This window comes from Ips typographus, linkage group LG12 (genome assembly GCF_016097725.1).
Source record: "Ips typographus isolate SLU linkage group LG12, UJ_Ityp_2.0, whole genome shotgun sequence".
Taxonomy (NCBI): Eukaryota; Metazoa; Arthropoda; class Insecta; order Coleoptera; family Curculionidae; genus Ips; species Ips typographus.
Window position 1 is genome coordinate 2,553,794 of NC_138433.1, and position 13,243 is coordinate 2,567,036.

At 39.9% G+C, this 13,243-nt stretch overlaps 4 protein-coding genes across 4 annotated transcripts; 2 read left to right on the top strand and 2 right to left on the bottom strand.

Moving 5' to 3' along the window:
- Window positions 1-19: 19 nt before the first annotated feature.
- On the bottom strand, window positions 20-3,286 carry NitFhit (ntrilase and fragile histidine triad fusion protein NitFhit). Its single transcript, XM_081991259.1, has 7 exons — window positions 2,995-3,286; window positions 1,756-1,920; window positions 1,508-1,699; window positions 1,230-1,442; window positions 474-780; window positions 247-422; window positions 20-192 (listed from the first exon to the last, which is right to left on the bottom strand). Exons 1-7 carry the CDS (start codon window positions 3,154-3,156, stop codon window positions 34-36), a joined length of 1,374 nt encoding a protein of 457 aa, XP_081847385.1. The 5' UTR covers window positions 3,157-3,286; the 3' UTR covers window positions 20-33.
- Alg13 (Alg13 UDP-N-acetylglucosaminyltransferase subunit) lies at window positions 3,225-4,085 on the bottom strand. Its single transcript, XM_081991280.1, has one exon. The coding sequence runs from the start codon at window positions 3,852-3,854 to the stop codon at window positions 3,312-3,314; it is 543 nt and encodes a 180-aa protein (XP_081847406.1). The 5' UTR covers window positions 3,855-4,085; the 3' UTR covers window positions 3,225-3,311.
- Window positions 4,086-4,778: 693 nt separating this feature from the next.
- Aven (Apoptosis and caspase activation inhibitor) lies at window positions 4,779-5,803 on the top strand. Its single transcript, XM_081991279.1, has 4 exons — window positions 4,779-4,934; window positions 4,996-5,347; window positions 5,452-5,617; window positions 5,670-5,803. The coding sequence occupies exons 1-4, from the start codon at window positions 4,909-4,911 to the stop codon at window positions 5,714-5,716; spliced, it is 591 nt and encodes a 196-aa protein (XP_081847405.1). The 5' UTR covers window positions 4,779-4,908; the 3' UTR covers window positions 5,717-5,803.
- A 146-nt stretch (window positions 5,804-5,949) lies between these two features.
- Gnmt (Glycine N-methyltransferase) lies at window positions 5,950-10,694 on the top strand. The gene is made up of 7 exons (XM_081991277.1): window positions 5,950-6,343; window positions 7,125-7,334; window positions 7,397-7,524; window positions 7,628-7,763; window positions 10,041-10,161; window positions 10,261-10,397; window positions 10,456-10,694. The coding sequence occupies exons 2-7, from the start codon at window positions 7,129-7,131 to the stop codon at window positions 10,628-10,630; spliced, it is 903 nt and encodes a 300-aa protein (XP_081847403.1). The 5' UTR covers window positions 5,950-6,343; window positions 7,125-7,128; the 3' UTR covers window positions 10,631-10,694.
- Window positions 10,695-13,243: the final 2,549 nt, after the last annotated feature.

Genomic DNA, 13,243 nt, shown 5'->3' on the forward strand with positions numbered 1-13,243 from the left:
GAAAAATCAAACCAAACTGTCAAACTGACATTTTTAATAAAAGTACTTCCTCAAAACTGCAGCCTCCTCAATCTGCTCCTCCCTACTACGAATAGGGCTGTTATCACGGTCGTGATTGGCCAGATGCGTGTACACGTCATCATTGTGCGCAAAATCCCCTCGAGTGCGCGGCAAAACGTGAACGTGCACGTGCTGAAAACCCCAGAGGTAAACCTTGTCGTTTTACCGCAGAAAACCGCCACAAACCGGCACCGTTTGTCCCGCAAACGGTCCATCCTGGACGCAAACAGTGCTCGATTGGGCTTGGTACACCAATTCCAGCACGCGAGACACTTTTACGGTAGTTTGAAACAAATCCGCTATTTCCACCCCGGTGAGGTCGTGGAGACGTTTGGCGGGCCGTAAAGTGGACACCAAAACATCTGTCAAACGTCATTTTGACAGTTTTTTTTTGAGGTTAGGAGACTACTTACGACCCGGCACCACGCAACGTATATTGGTGAAGGCAAAACTGTACTGGGACACCAAGAAAACAGTTTTTCCAGGTATTGCCTTGTCGGCAAACTGGTAAACGCGGGAATCCTCGATTTGTTGAGGTTCTTCCGCCAGATTGAGGTGGTAAATGTCGTTGCGGCGGTGCGAGAAAACGGGCATTTCCTCCCGCACTTTTCTCACCAAATCCAGGTCGATGGTGGCTATTCCGATGCTCTGATCGGTGTCAGCAGAGTTGTCTGCGTATTTGGGACACTCGGTAACAATTTGGCCCCAGGGATCCACGATCTGACGGGAAAAAACCAGTGGAAGAACCCAAAGGAGGTAAACTAACTAAATTCAAATTAACGGTCATTTTTGGCGCCCCCCTAGCGGCCAGACCGTGAATCTGTTAGAAAGCCCTCTATCTTTACACAAATATACGTTTTTCCTGTAACTCTTTAAATAACGGCCGTTTCCAACGCCCCCTTGCGGCTTAACCGTGAAAGTAAGTACACTGTCGCAAAGCTTACAGTTCACTCTATCATTTCACTCATTAGAGTTTTTCCCGTAACTCCTCAAATAATGGAGTTATTGACCGTTAAAGAGAAGCATACAATTGTGAGCAAAATTTCAAAATAACCGTCATTTTAGCGCCTCCTAGCGGCTAAACCGTGAAGTCTGTCAGAAAGCCTGCAGTTCCCTGTACCTCACACACTCAAAATGACAGATGACAATCCTTATCAAGCGATACTTACCAGGGATTGTCCATAAGAAGTGCGTTTCTCGTTGTGTTTCCCATATTGGGCGGCCGCCACCACGTAACACTGGTTCTCTATCGCTCTAGCTCTGAGCAGCGGCTCCCAATGGGCTCTACCAGTACTGCTAGTGAACGCAGAAGGGTACGTGAGCACCTCAGCCCCTAATTTCCTGAGCAAAGTGCTCTGATCCGGAAATCTGAGGTCATAACACTGTTAGAAGCGATTAAGGAGGAATCAGAGCAAATCTGGCGAGTCTGGAGGCTCAGAAAGGATACCACAGACAATCCCACTGCTCCAGCAGGGCTCAGAAAGGGTAACACCACTTTACGCCCCGCTGTGGTACTGTCCGATTCTTTTAAACGAATGTTCTGATCCGGTAGGACCACGTCGAACAAATGAATTTTTCGGTACACTTCTCTGATGTCGCCCAGATCGTTGATGATCACGTGACTGTTGTACACGGTGTCCTAGATTACGTACACACTCATTACCGACATTCAGCATCAGAAAATACCCAGTGAACCTCGTTGAATTTCTCGTGAAATCCCCCGATGGACAACCAAACTTCAAATTCCTTGGCCAGGCCACGGTATGACGTCATCAGTGGTCCGGTGATCGGTTCGGCGAGGTCACGTGACTCGTTCCGATCGCCCGCTATGAAATCCGATGCTTCGGGCAGGAAAACCATCTGAAAGATGCCATTTACTTTGAAGAGAAGACGCTGACAAGAAAGTGGGGAAAACTGACAGGAAAAGGAAGACAGAGAGGTTTTTCGGCACATTATCTGTCTTAGTGTCACGTGATAACTGTCAGATACGTCACAACTGAGCTTCAGTCTGGGTCTAAATGAAGTTTCTTGACTTTTGAAGTACTTCAAAGCGAAAAATGGACTTTTAGCTTTATGGAAGAGTTTTTGACAGTTGTGACGTAGCCATTAACCTGAAAAGGGTTTTCGGTGTCACGTGATAACTGTCAGATACGTCACAACTGCCAAACTGGGCCTTGGTCAAGAACTAGAGTTTGAAGAGTGAAGTTTTGTGACTTTCAAAGGGAAAATACACTTTACAGCTTCATGGAAGGATTATTGACAGTTGTGACATTGTCATCAGACTAGAAAGTGTCTCAGTGTCACGTGACCGCTGTCAGATACATCACAACTGTCAAACTGGGTCTCGGTCTGGCTGTAAATCGATACAAGAAAGTTTTTTGGAGTGATAAAGGAGAAATTGGGTTTTGCAGCTTTATGGAAAGATTTTTGACAGTTGTAACGTCATAATCAGACCAAAAAGTGTCTTAGTGTCATGTGATAACTGTCAGATATGTCACAACCGTTAAACTGGACTTCAGTCAGTGTGTAGACTTACAAAAGTGAAGCTTTCTGACTGTCTTAAAGGAAAAATACGCTTTACAGCTTTACGGGAAGGTTTTTGACATCATCAGACTAAAAAGTGTCTTAGTGTCACGTGATAACTGTCAAATACGTCACAATTGTCAAACTGGGCTTCAGTCAGGGTGTAGACCAACAAGAGTGACACTTTTACTTACTTATGGAATGTTTCAACGTAAAAGTGGCTGTGGAGATAAATAAAATGCTGTAAAAACTTGTTCCACCCTGTATTTTTGATACTTTTGCAAGCCTGACACTCAAACAGGGTTGCTACTACCAGTTTTTCAGTCAAAAATTCAAGGCAACTCGTTTACAGGGTGGAACTCCTTAAAGTGGGGTTTTGGGACATGTATATTAAGAAAAAGGCGTACTTACTTTAGCATTCTGGCTGGCCGACTGCTGGACCAGCTTCTTGACAATATTAAAGTTGTTTTCCTTGTTATTAGTGGCCGTAAACTGCACCACAGACACTGTACACTTTGAAGCAGTCGAAGCCATCTTTGAAAGGGTTTTAAATGAGTTTTTCACCTTTAACATTTACGTACAAGCCTCAGATTGGATTTTAGTGTCGCTTATCTTAATAATTCCACTGTAATTAAAGTGTATTTTTCACTTTTTATCTCTTGTAAGTGTTGTTTATTTAATTAAATTATTAATTACAGAATGTGAGGTTATGTACACTAATCTTCTTCTTAAACTGGGAAACCACAACACTTGTCTAAATAAGCCCCAAATAAACCTTGGTCAGGCTTGGGGTAGGGCTTCAAACCACTCAAATCCTTGCACAAAGTACTACTTAAATTATCACAAGTGCAAAAATACAAAAAACCATCATCCTGCAACTGATTGGCCAGCTCGAGCTGATGGTTGTCCATAAGCTCCTCGTTCACCACCACAATTAAAGGTTTCCCCAATTTCAGCACCTCCAAACAGGACCCGGCCCCCGCGTGACTAATCACCAAATCAGCCCTAGCAATTTGCCCCCCAAAATCCTCGAAATACTCCCCGTAGCACAGCACGAGACTGTCCAAACGAACCGTCCAACCACTGTCCTGTTGTTGCACTGTTGCTTTCAGTTTAGGGTCGATTTTGGGGCCCTCAAATTGCAGTCCCGTTTGTATTTGTACCTCTCCGTAGCCGCAGTGTTTTAGGGCTTGCAGGGTGGGTAATTGGGTGATTGCGTCCACTAATTTAGGGAATTTGGTAGTGCCCACTGTTACAAACACTTTTTTCATGGTTTTTACGCTAAAATTCAGTGAGTTTCTGGTGGAAAAAGCAAAATACTGACATAAACATTAAAGTGAGGTTAGGTTTGTTAAACTAGGGATGCACGATACGATCCGATGTTCCAAGGTATCGATACTTTGGTTTCCGATACTCGATATTTTAAATCGATATTTTGAAAGCGATATACTTCATGTATCGACACAAGTTGTCGCGTATCGATACCATACGATCCGGCAATATTTATTAATTTCAGACTTCGCCACTTTTACAGATCAATGCGGACGTGACAATTTGGTTTCTCGCTTTTTTCATAGTATTTTCAGTTTTCACTATATTCAGGTGCCTGTCTCGGTTCGACGACTGAATAGAATTTAGAATTGACAGCCAAAAGCTGTAAAACTGTAAAAGAAGAAAATATTTGATTTTGAGGTTAAGTTGCAATGACGTTTTATAGAAAGTGTTTTTTACGTCATGTCGCATAGCATGTCAAACGTCAGTCATTTTCCTTTTAAAATATCGAATATCGATAACAGACAACTGGAACTTAGGGAAGTACAGCTTTTCAGATTTTAACTTTAAAGGCTTCAAGTACGACGGTGCAAACCGCGGTAAATGGAAAAGACGAGATATCACGAATCGAAAAGTATCGATATTTTGGAAATCGATCTTTTCTTATACTGATTTTTAATATATCGATACTCTTCTCTTCGATTCGAATCGATACTGCATATCGATACTTTTTAATGAATCGTGCATCCCTATGTTAAACCAGTTGCCGGTTGTATGGTGTGCAACGTTGCCAAGTCGGGAAACTTAGTTTTTACTCATTTACTCACTTGAATTATGTAAAACTGTGTTGGTGTTAACCAGTAAAACCACTAAATTCCTCCTTACGCATTGTTATTACACTGTACAATTAGTTTTTAGGTAATTAAGCGTAATTAAACTTGTAGTGTACAGGGGGTTGCCTACCTTAATGATAACACAAGTGAAGAGCTGTCAGAAATAATTGAGGTTAGGAGGTTTTGTTTACCAAACAACTTGTTAAAAAAACACCAAAATATGGATAAAAACCAAGTAAAAAGCCGGTAATTAGCGGTTTAACTCAACTAACCAAGTGAAAACGGGTGAAATTAACCTAAATTTCAGGGGTGTAAAGCACGTGAAAGACAAAAGAAAGTACAAGGACAACACCACCAAAAACCCCAAACACGTCCCCCCTAAAACGGTGAAACAGGTGGATTTGGGCTCAAACTGGGACAGATACGAAGTGGAGGAGGGCGAAACTGCAGCCACGTTGAGCGGTAGCACCAATTTTGGTTTACTGGCCAACGCCCCCATTACAGTGGGCGGTCATTTCCAGTTTACCAAAGACAAACTAATTATCGATGAACAAGTGGTTGAAAATGGTTTGTTTGCCTTAAACCTGGATCAGTTGCACTACAGTATGTTGTCCGTACCGTTTTACAAAAGAATTGGGGTTGACGAGGGTTGTTTTAAGGTAAGTTGAAGTTTTACGATGTAAATTGGGGCCAAAAGTAAGCTTTTTGCTTAAAAAGAAGCTTTTGACAGTGCAATGTTGTCAATTTGTGTGTTTTTCCTAAGGTGTCACAAATAAAAGATATGAAGGACACGGCAACTAGAAATGGGGCTTTTTATCAGGAATTCCTGCAAAAACACCTTAAAATAAGTGAAAACCTTGTTTCTAGCGAGTGTTTAGAGGAAAATGACAGTGTTAGTCACATGACCAGCCTAAACAAGGAAACTGAAAGTTAGTTTTTAATATTCTAGCAAAGTTAGTGGGGTAATAAGGGAATTTTTAGGTAAACTCGAGTTAGAGGAGTGGCTGGAAGATATTTTAGATGAGTGAAACCTGAAATTGAACACCTCTAAGCTAAAAATAAAAAAAAATGTTTTTTAGGGTTTTTACACAAAAACCGAGCGATTTACAACAAAATGTTATTCTTGACAAAAGTTACCTACTAACCTAACCTAACCACCCTGTAAATTTCAACTTTCCTCCTCTAACCGTTCCGGAGATATTGGCTTGTTTGTCAGTCGGGTGTAATCACTCGCCAGTTGTGTAATTGTGCCAAATCATCAAAACAAAACCGCCCATCCACATATCAACCGTTTATCTGGAGAGGTCATTGAAGTTTTCAATACAAATTTAGCAGGTTTATCAGAAAAATCCTGAAATTACAGCATACTTGATCACGTTAACCAAAGATGCCTAGTCATTCTTGTAAAGCTGATGAAATCCTTATTAAGAGTCCCACAGGCTGGTTTAGTAGGCTGTGTTACTCCAAGCAAGTCCTGTAAAACCGCATTTAAACCGTAGAAATTTGGTTTTAACTGGTTTGGTACTCTTAAGGGTCTAACTAAGCTAAATGCAAACAATTCCCTATAAAACGACACGGTAATCTCGGGTTAAACTAAGTCAACTTTAGAACAGTGATTTGGCAGTTTTTCGTTAAAAAAAAACCACAAAATTGCGGTAAGTATTCGTTTTTACTATTGATTTTGCTCTGAAGGTGGACAAAAATCACGAAACTTTGTATACTAGTGCAAGCAATTTTCTGACCTTGTGACAGCTGTCAAATTTTTTTCTTTGTGTTATTTGGGGTTGGTTTGACAGCTGTCCAAACTGTCAACTCGATTCGTCCCCTAGTTTTTCAGATATGAGGTATTCAACCTGTCAGTGTCTGAAATTGTCTGTTTTTTTCGGCAACAAATTTTCAGTGTCAAAATCTCGAGTTGCGGACAAGTGACAGCTGTCAAATTTTTTTCTTTAGGTTATTTGGGGTTGGTTTGACAGCTGTCCAAACTGTCAACTCGATTCGTCCGCTAGTTTTTCAGATATGAGGTATTAAACCTGTCAGTGTCTGAAATTGTCTGTTTTTTTCGGCAACAAATTATCAGCGTCAAAATCTCGAGTTGCGGACAAGTGACAGCTGTCAAATTTGACACAATTACTGGCCTAGGTTGGGTTGACAGCTGTCAAAAATGTCAGCTCTGTCAATGGAGTAGTTTCTGAGATATTTGTCATTAAACTTGACCAGTGTGTCTAGACTGCTTTCAAAGCAACTACACAGTTAAAAAATGTCTAGTTACAACTGTAGGCAAGTGACAGCTGTCAAACTTACTACAGCTAGTTTCTAGGGTTAGGTTAGTCAAAAATTTGACAGTTGTCAAACCAGGAAAATCGACAGGCACTCAGAAATGTGTCAATTATGACGTAATTTAACCGGTTTTTTTTTGACTTGGAATATTTCTAGTAAAATGGCGGAAAACGTCATCAGAACGAGAACGCAGGGGGCGGCGGTAGAGGGGGTGAGGGACCAGTACGCCGACGGAAAAGCCGCCAAAGTGTGGGAGGTTTTCATTGGCGACAAAAATTCGCGCACTCAAAACTACAAAAACTTCCTCATCGGCATGCTGAAGAAGAAAGGCTGCAAACGGATACTAGATGTCGCCTGCGGCACCGGGTGAGTGTCAAACGTCAAAATTGACACTCGACATTTGACGTTTGACAGTTGAAATTTGACAGAATCGACTCGATTATGCTGGTCGAGGAGGGTTTTGAGGTCGTTTCGGTGGATGCTTCCGATAAAATGCTCAAATACGCTCTAAAAGCTCGTTGGTCGAGGAGGAGGGACCCGGCCTTTGATCAATGGAGTAGGCCCACCTTTCCTTTTATACAGGGTGTCCCAAAAAATGTTTAACAATTTTTTGGGACACCCTGTACTAGTAAATTTTACTTACTAATAATTTTGAACAGCAATCGAGGAAGCTAATTGGTTGACGCTGTATGACGACATCGAGGATCTGGTGGGGGAGGGGTTTGACGCTGTCATTTGCTTGGGCAACTCCTTCGCCCATTTACTGGACAATTTCGGCGATCAAAGGGAACAAAAGTGAGTTTTTGTTTTGTTTCTGGAAAACCAGGAAAACTGGTAACATGTTCAGAAAAAAATAAAATTAAAATCCGGTGTAACAATTTTGGTTAATATCTCAGAAACGGTTAGAGGTAGGCGGATGAAATTTGCAGGGTGGGTAGAACCCTTCAAAGGGCAACATTTTGTCAAGAATACCTTTTTGCCTTAAATTGGTTAGTTTTCCTGGAAAACCAGAAAAACTGGTAACATGTTCAGAAAAAAATATAATTAGAATCCGATGTAACAATTTTGGTTAATATCTCAGAAACGGTTAGAGGTAGGCGGATGAAATTTGCAGGGTGGGTAGAACCCCTTCAAGGGCAACATTTTATCAAGAATACCTTTTTGCCTTAAATTGGTTAGTTTTCCTGGAAAACCAGGAAAACTGGTAACATGTTCAGAAAAAAATAAAATTAAAATCCGGTGTAACAATTTTGGTTAATATCTCAGAAACGGTTAGAGGTAGGGGGATGAAATTTGCAGGGTGGGTGGAACCCCTTCAAGGGTAACATTTTGTCAAGAATACCTTTTTGCCCTAAATTGGTTAGTTTTCCTGGAAAACCGGAAAAACCGGTAACATGTTCAGAAAAATATGAAATTAGAATCCGGTGTAACAATTTTGGTTAATATCTCAGAAACGGTTAGAGGTAGGCGGATGAAATTTGCAGGGTAGGTAGAACCCTTCAAAGGGCAACATTTTGTCAAGAATACCTTTTTGCCCTAAATTGGTTAGTTTTCCTGGAAAACCGGAAAAACCGGTAACATGTTCAGAAAAATATGAAATTAAAATCCGGTGTAACAATTTTGGTTAATATCTCAGAAACGGTTAGAGGTAGGAGTATGAAATTTGCAGGGTGGGTAGAACCCCTTCAAGGGCAACATTTTATCAAGAATACCTTTTTGCCCTAAATTGGTTAGTTTTCCTGGAAAACCGGAAAAACCGGTAACATGTTCAGAAAAAAATAAAATTAAAATCCGGTGTAACAATTTTGGTTAATATCTCAGAAACGGTTAGAGGTAGGCGGATGAAATTTGCAGGGTGGGTGGAACCCTTCAAAGGGCAACATTTTGTCAAGAATACCTTTTTGCCTTAAATTGGTTAGTTTTCCTGGAAAACCGGAAAAACCGGTAACATGTTCAGAAAAATATGAAATTAAAATCCGGTGTAACAATTTTGGTTAATATCTCAGAAACGGTTAGAGGTAGGCGGATGAAATTTGCAGGATGGGTGGAACCCCTTCAAGGGCAACATTTTGTCAAGAATACCTTTTTGCCCTAAATTGGTTAGTTTTCCTGGAAAACCAGATAAACTGGTAACATGTTCAGAAAAAAATAAAATTAAAATCCTGTGTAAAAATTTTGGTTAATATCTCAGAAACGGTTAGAGGTAGGCGGATGAAATTTGCAGGGTGGGTGGAACCCTTTCAAGGGCAACATTTTATGAAGAATACCTTTTTGCCTTAAATTGGTTAGTTTTCCTGGAAAACCAGAAAAACTGGTAACATGTTCAGAAAAAAATAAAATTACAATCCGGTGTAACAATTTTGGTTAATATCTCAAAAACGGTTAGAGGTAGGCGGATGAAATTTGCAGAGTGGGTAGAACCCTTTCAAGGGCAACATTTTGTCAAGAATACCTTTTTGCCTTAAATTGGTTAGTTTTCCTGGAAAACCAGGAAAACTGGTAACATGTTCAGAAAAAAATAAAATTAAAATCCGGTGTAACAATTTTTGCGATTATCTCAGAAACGGTTAGAGGTACGAGGATGAAATTTGCAGGGTGGGTAGAATCCCTTCAAGGGTAACATTTTGTCAAGAATACCTTTTTGCCTTAAATTGGTTAGTTTTCCTGGAAAACCGGAAAAACCGGTAACATGTTCAGAAAAAAATAAAATTAGAATCCGGTGTAACAATTTTGGTTAATATCTCAGAAACGATTATAGGTAGGCGGATGAAATTTGCAGGGTGGGTGGAACCCTTTCAAGGGCAACATTTTGTCAAGAATACCTTTTTGTCCTAAATTGGTTAGTTTTCCTGGAAAACCGGAAAAACCGGTAACATGTTCAGAAAAAAATAAAATTAAAATCCGATGTAACAATTTTGGTTAATATCTCAGAAACGATTAGAGGTAGGCGGATGAAATTTGCAGGGTGGGTAGAAGCTTGTCAGCTGTCAATTTCAAACGTCACCAGTCAACATACGTGACGTTTCCGACTTAAAAAATTACAGTGTTGCCACGTATATTTTCATTTTTCAGACAAGCTTTGAGGAATTTCGAGAAATGCATCAAACCAGGCGGTTTCCTCTTAATCGACCATCGAAACTATGACAGCATCATTGACAGCGGCGAAACGGCCTCGAAAAGCATCTACTACAACGTAAGCAACCAATTTGTTTGATTCCGACTGTATCTCGGTTATTAAACAACCAATTGATTTGATTTCGACTGTATGCACTAATGATTGGGTTTACACCAGCCAACTCACACCACCGACATACAAACTTCGGTGCTTTACGTCAGTGGGAAACCGGCCTTAGTCTCGTTGGACTATATCATTGATTTGCACTCGGACAAGGATCAATCCGACTTGATTTACCCCGAAGATGCTGTCAGGTAGCTGTCAAAACGGGGTTTAAACGGGAAAAAATTGGTAAATTCGACTGGTTTTCAGTGAATTTCGACTGTCCTACTATCCGCACAGGCTGAAAGTGTTCACCAGGATGTTGGAGGAGGCTTTCGGGGAAAATTCTTCGTACAGTATATACGGGGACTTTAAAAGTTTGGATCAAATCGAAACACCCAATTTTTACATACATTTAGTGGAGAAATACTCGACTTTTTTCTGATTTTTTTTTTAGGTTAAGTGCTAGTTTTTTAAGGTATTTATAGTAATATAGTTTTTTACTACTTTATTGCGTTATTTTCTAACCTAAAAACCAGGCAATTTGAGCTTGGTACGGTCCTGTTGTTCCATTTTCTGTCTTTTGGCTTGGTTCACTTTTGACAGCCTACCACTCGGTTATTTTGACAGTTGCAGTCTGTCAGTTTTCACTAAATTACAACCTGATTAATCCTCTTTCGACCACCCTGTATCAATCCAGTCAAACTGTCACGTGAAACGTCACAATTTGACACTTATAACAACCCTGTACTAAAACTAGCCAATCTGGACTAGTCCACTTTGACAGCTGGTAATTCCGTTATTTTGACAGTTACAGGGTTCCAGTTTTCACTAAATTACAACCTAATTAATCTACTTTTGACCACCCTGTATTATTCCAGTCAAACTGTCACCTAAAACATCACAATTTGACAGAAAAACAAACAATGCACTAAAATTAGACAATCCGAACTAGTCTAATTTGACAGCCGGTAATTCCGTTATTTTGACAGTTACACTGTTCTAGTTTTCACTAAATTATAGCCTGGTTAATCCTCTTTTGACCACCCTGTATCACTCCAGTCAAACTGTCACCTGAAACGTCACAATTTGACACTAAAGACAATCCTGTTCTAAAATTAGCCAATCTGGACTAGTCCACTTTGACAGCGGTTAGTTTCGTTATTTTGACAGTTACAGGGTTCCAGTTTTCACTAAATTACAGCCTGGTTAATCCACTTTTGACCACCATGTATCATTCCAGTCAAACTGTCACCTAAAATGTCACAATTTGACACTAATGACAACCCTGTTCCGATATTAGCCAATCTAGACTAGTCCACTTTGACAGCCAGTAATTCCGTTATTTTGACAGTTACAGTGTTCCAGTTTTTACTGAATTACAACCTGATTAATCTACTTTTGACCACCCTGTATCATTCCAGTCAAATTGTCACCTGAAACGTCACAATTTGACACTAAAGACAACCCTGTACTAAAACTAGCCAATCTGGATTAGTCCACTTTGACAGCTGGTAATTCCGTTATTTTGACAGTTACAGTGTTCCAGTTTTTACTAAATTACAACCTGATTAATCTACTTTTGACCACCCTGTATCATTCCAGTCAAATTGTCACCTGAAACGTCACAATTTGACACTAAAGACAACCCTGTACTAAAACTAGCCAATCTGGATTAGTCCACTTTGACAGCCGGTAATTTCGTTATTTTGACAGTTATAGGGTTCTAGTTTTCACTAAATTACAACCTGATTAATCCTCTTTTGACCACCCTGTATCATTCCAGTCAAACTGTCACCTGAAACGTCAAAATTTGACAGAAAAACCAACAATACACTAAAATTAGCCAATCTGGACTAGTCCACTTTGACAGCTCGTTTCTCCGTTATTTTGACAGTTACAGGGTTCCGGTTTTGACCAAATTACAGTTTGGTTAATGCTTTTTCCATTAAAATAAGAAAAATATTAATAGCTCCACCGTTCCGTAACCCATCGACGTCTTAATTGGATATAATGAACAAATTAAATTCCATTAAAAGTGTCGATATTTAACCTCAAATTGCGGTTTTAAATTGATTTACGTGAGAAAAGTACACAAACACTGCTCTCGGTGTAATTTGGTCTTGTTTACGTCCCATTTAACCAATTTCGTATTTGGTTAATAGCGTATTGTGCAACCGGCTTTTATATATATATATATATATAGATATATAAAATGGTATTATGTTGGCAGCCATGATGATTTACCATATAAGGGTTGTAATTGGCTTTCAATAATTTTATTATTGCTACATGTGATTGGGTAATGATTGGGAGAGTTAGCGCGCGTCCGTTGCGTGGGAGCCTCGGCGCAAACGGCTCAACATTTAAGTAATTTACTAAAAAAAAGCAAAAATTTCAACGGCATTGTTACGTCATACCATTTTAGTTTGGTTTTAACTATACCTTTTTTGATTTGACATTAACGGTATAGGCAACCAGCTATATAAAGCAATCAAGTTGGCCATGATCCAAGATGGACGCGCGTCTGTCAGATTAAGTGCTTGTTGCAGTTTTCCCGAGTAAAAATGTAGTGTTTTTACCTTGAATTAGTGTTGGAAGGTTTAGTTATAGTGTCAGCGAGTGGCTACGCATATAAATTGATGATTTTCACTCCGTAAAAACTGTAAATATGTGCTGATAATTCCACGAATGAACGTATAGTCCTGGTGAGTCTTTTCACTTAATTTTACCCGAGGGGCTTTGATAGTAACGCGCACACCTCAAATACTCATTTATTTGTTAGTTTTAACGTAAAAAAGTCTAAATTTACAATTAAAAAATTGCAATTTGAACGACACGCCATGTATGGGTCACAGCCTCCTTGATTTGCTCGATGCCGGTGTGTGCGGACGCGCAAAACTCGTCCAGAAGTTAGTTTTTTTCAGGTAGGCAACCAGACAATCGTTTCCGTACTGTTGTCGTTGACGCCCTCTAGCGATCAAACGAGAACGGTTACCACCTTGTTTTTTGACTTTTGGAAAGCCCATAACCAGAACTATCTTTTCCTTTTCATGTC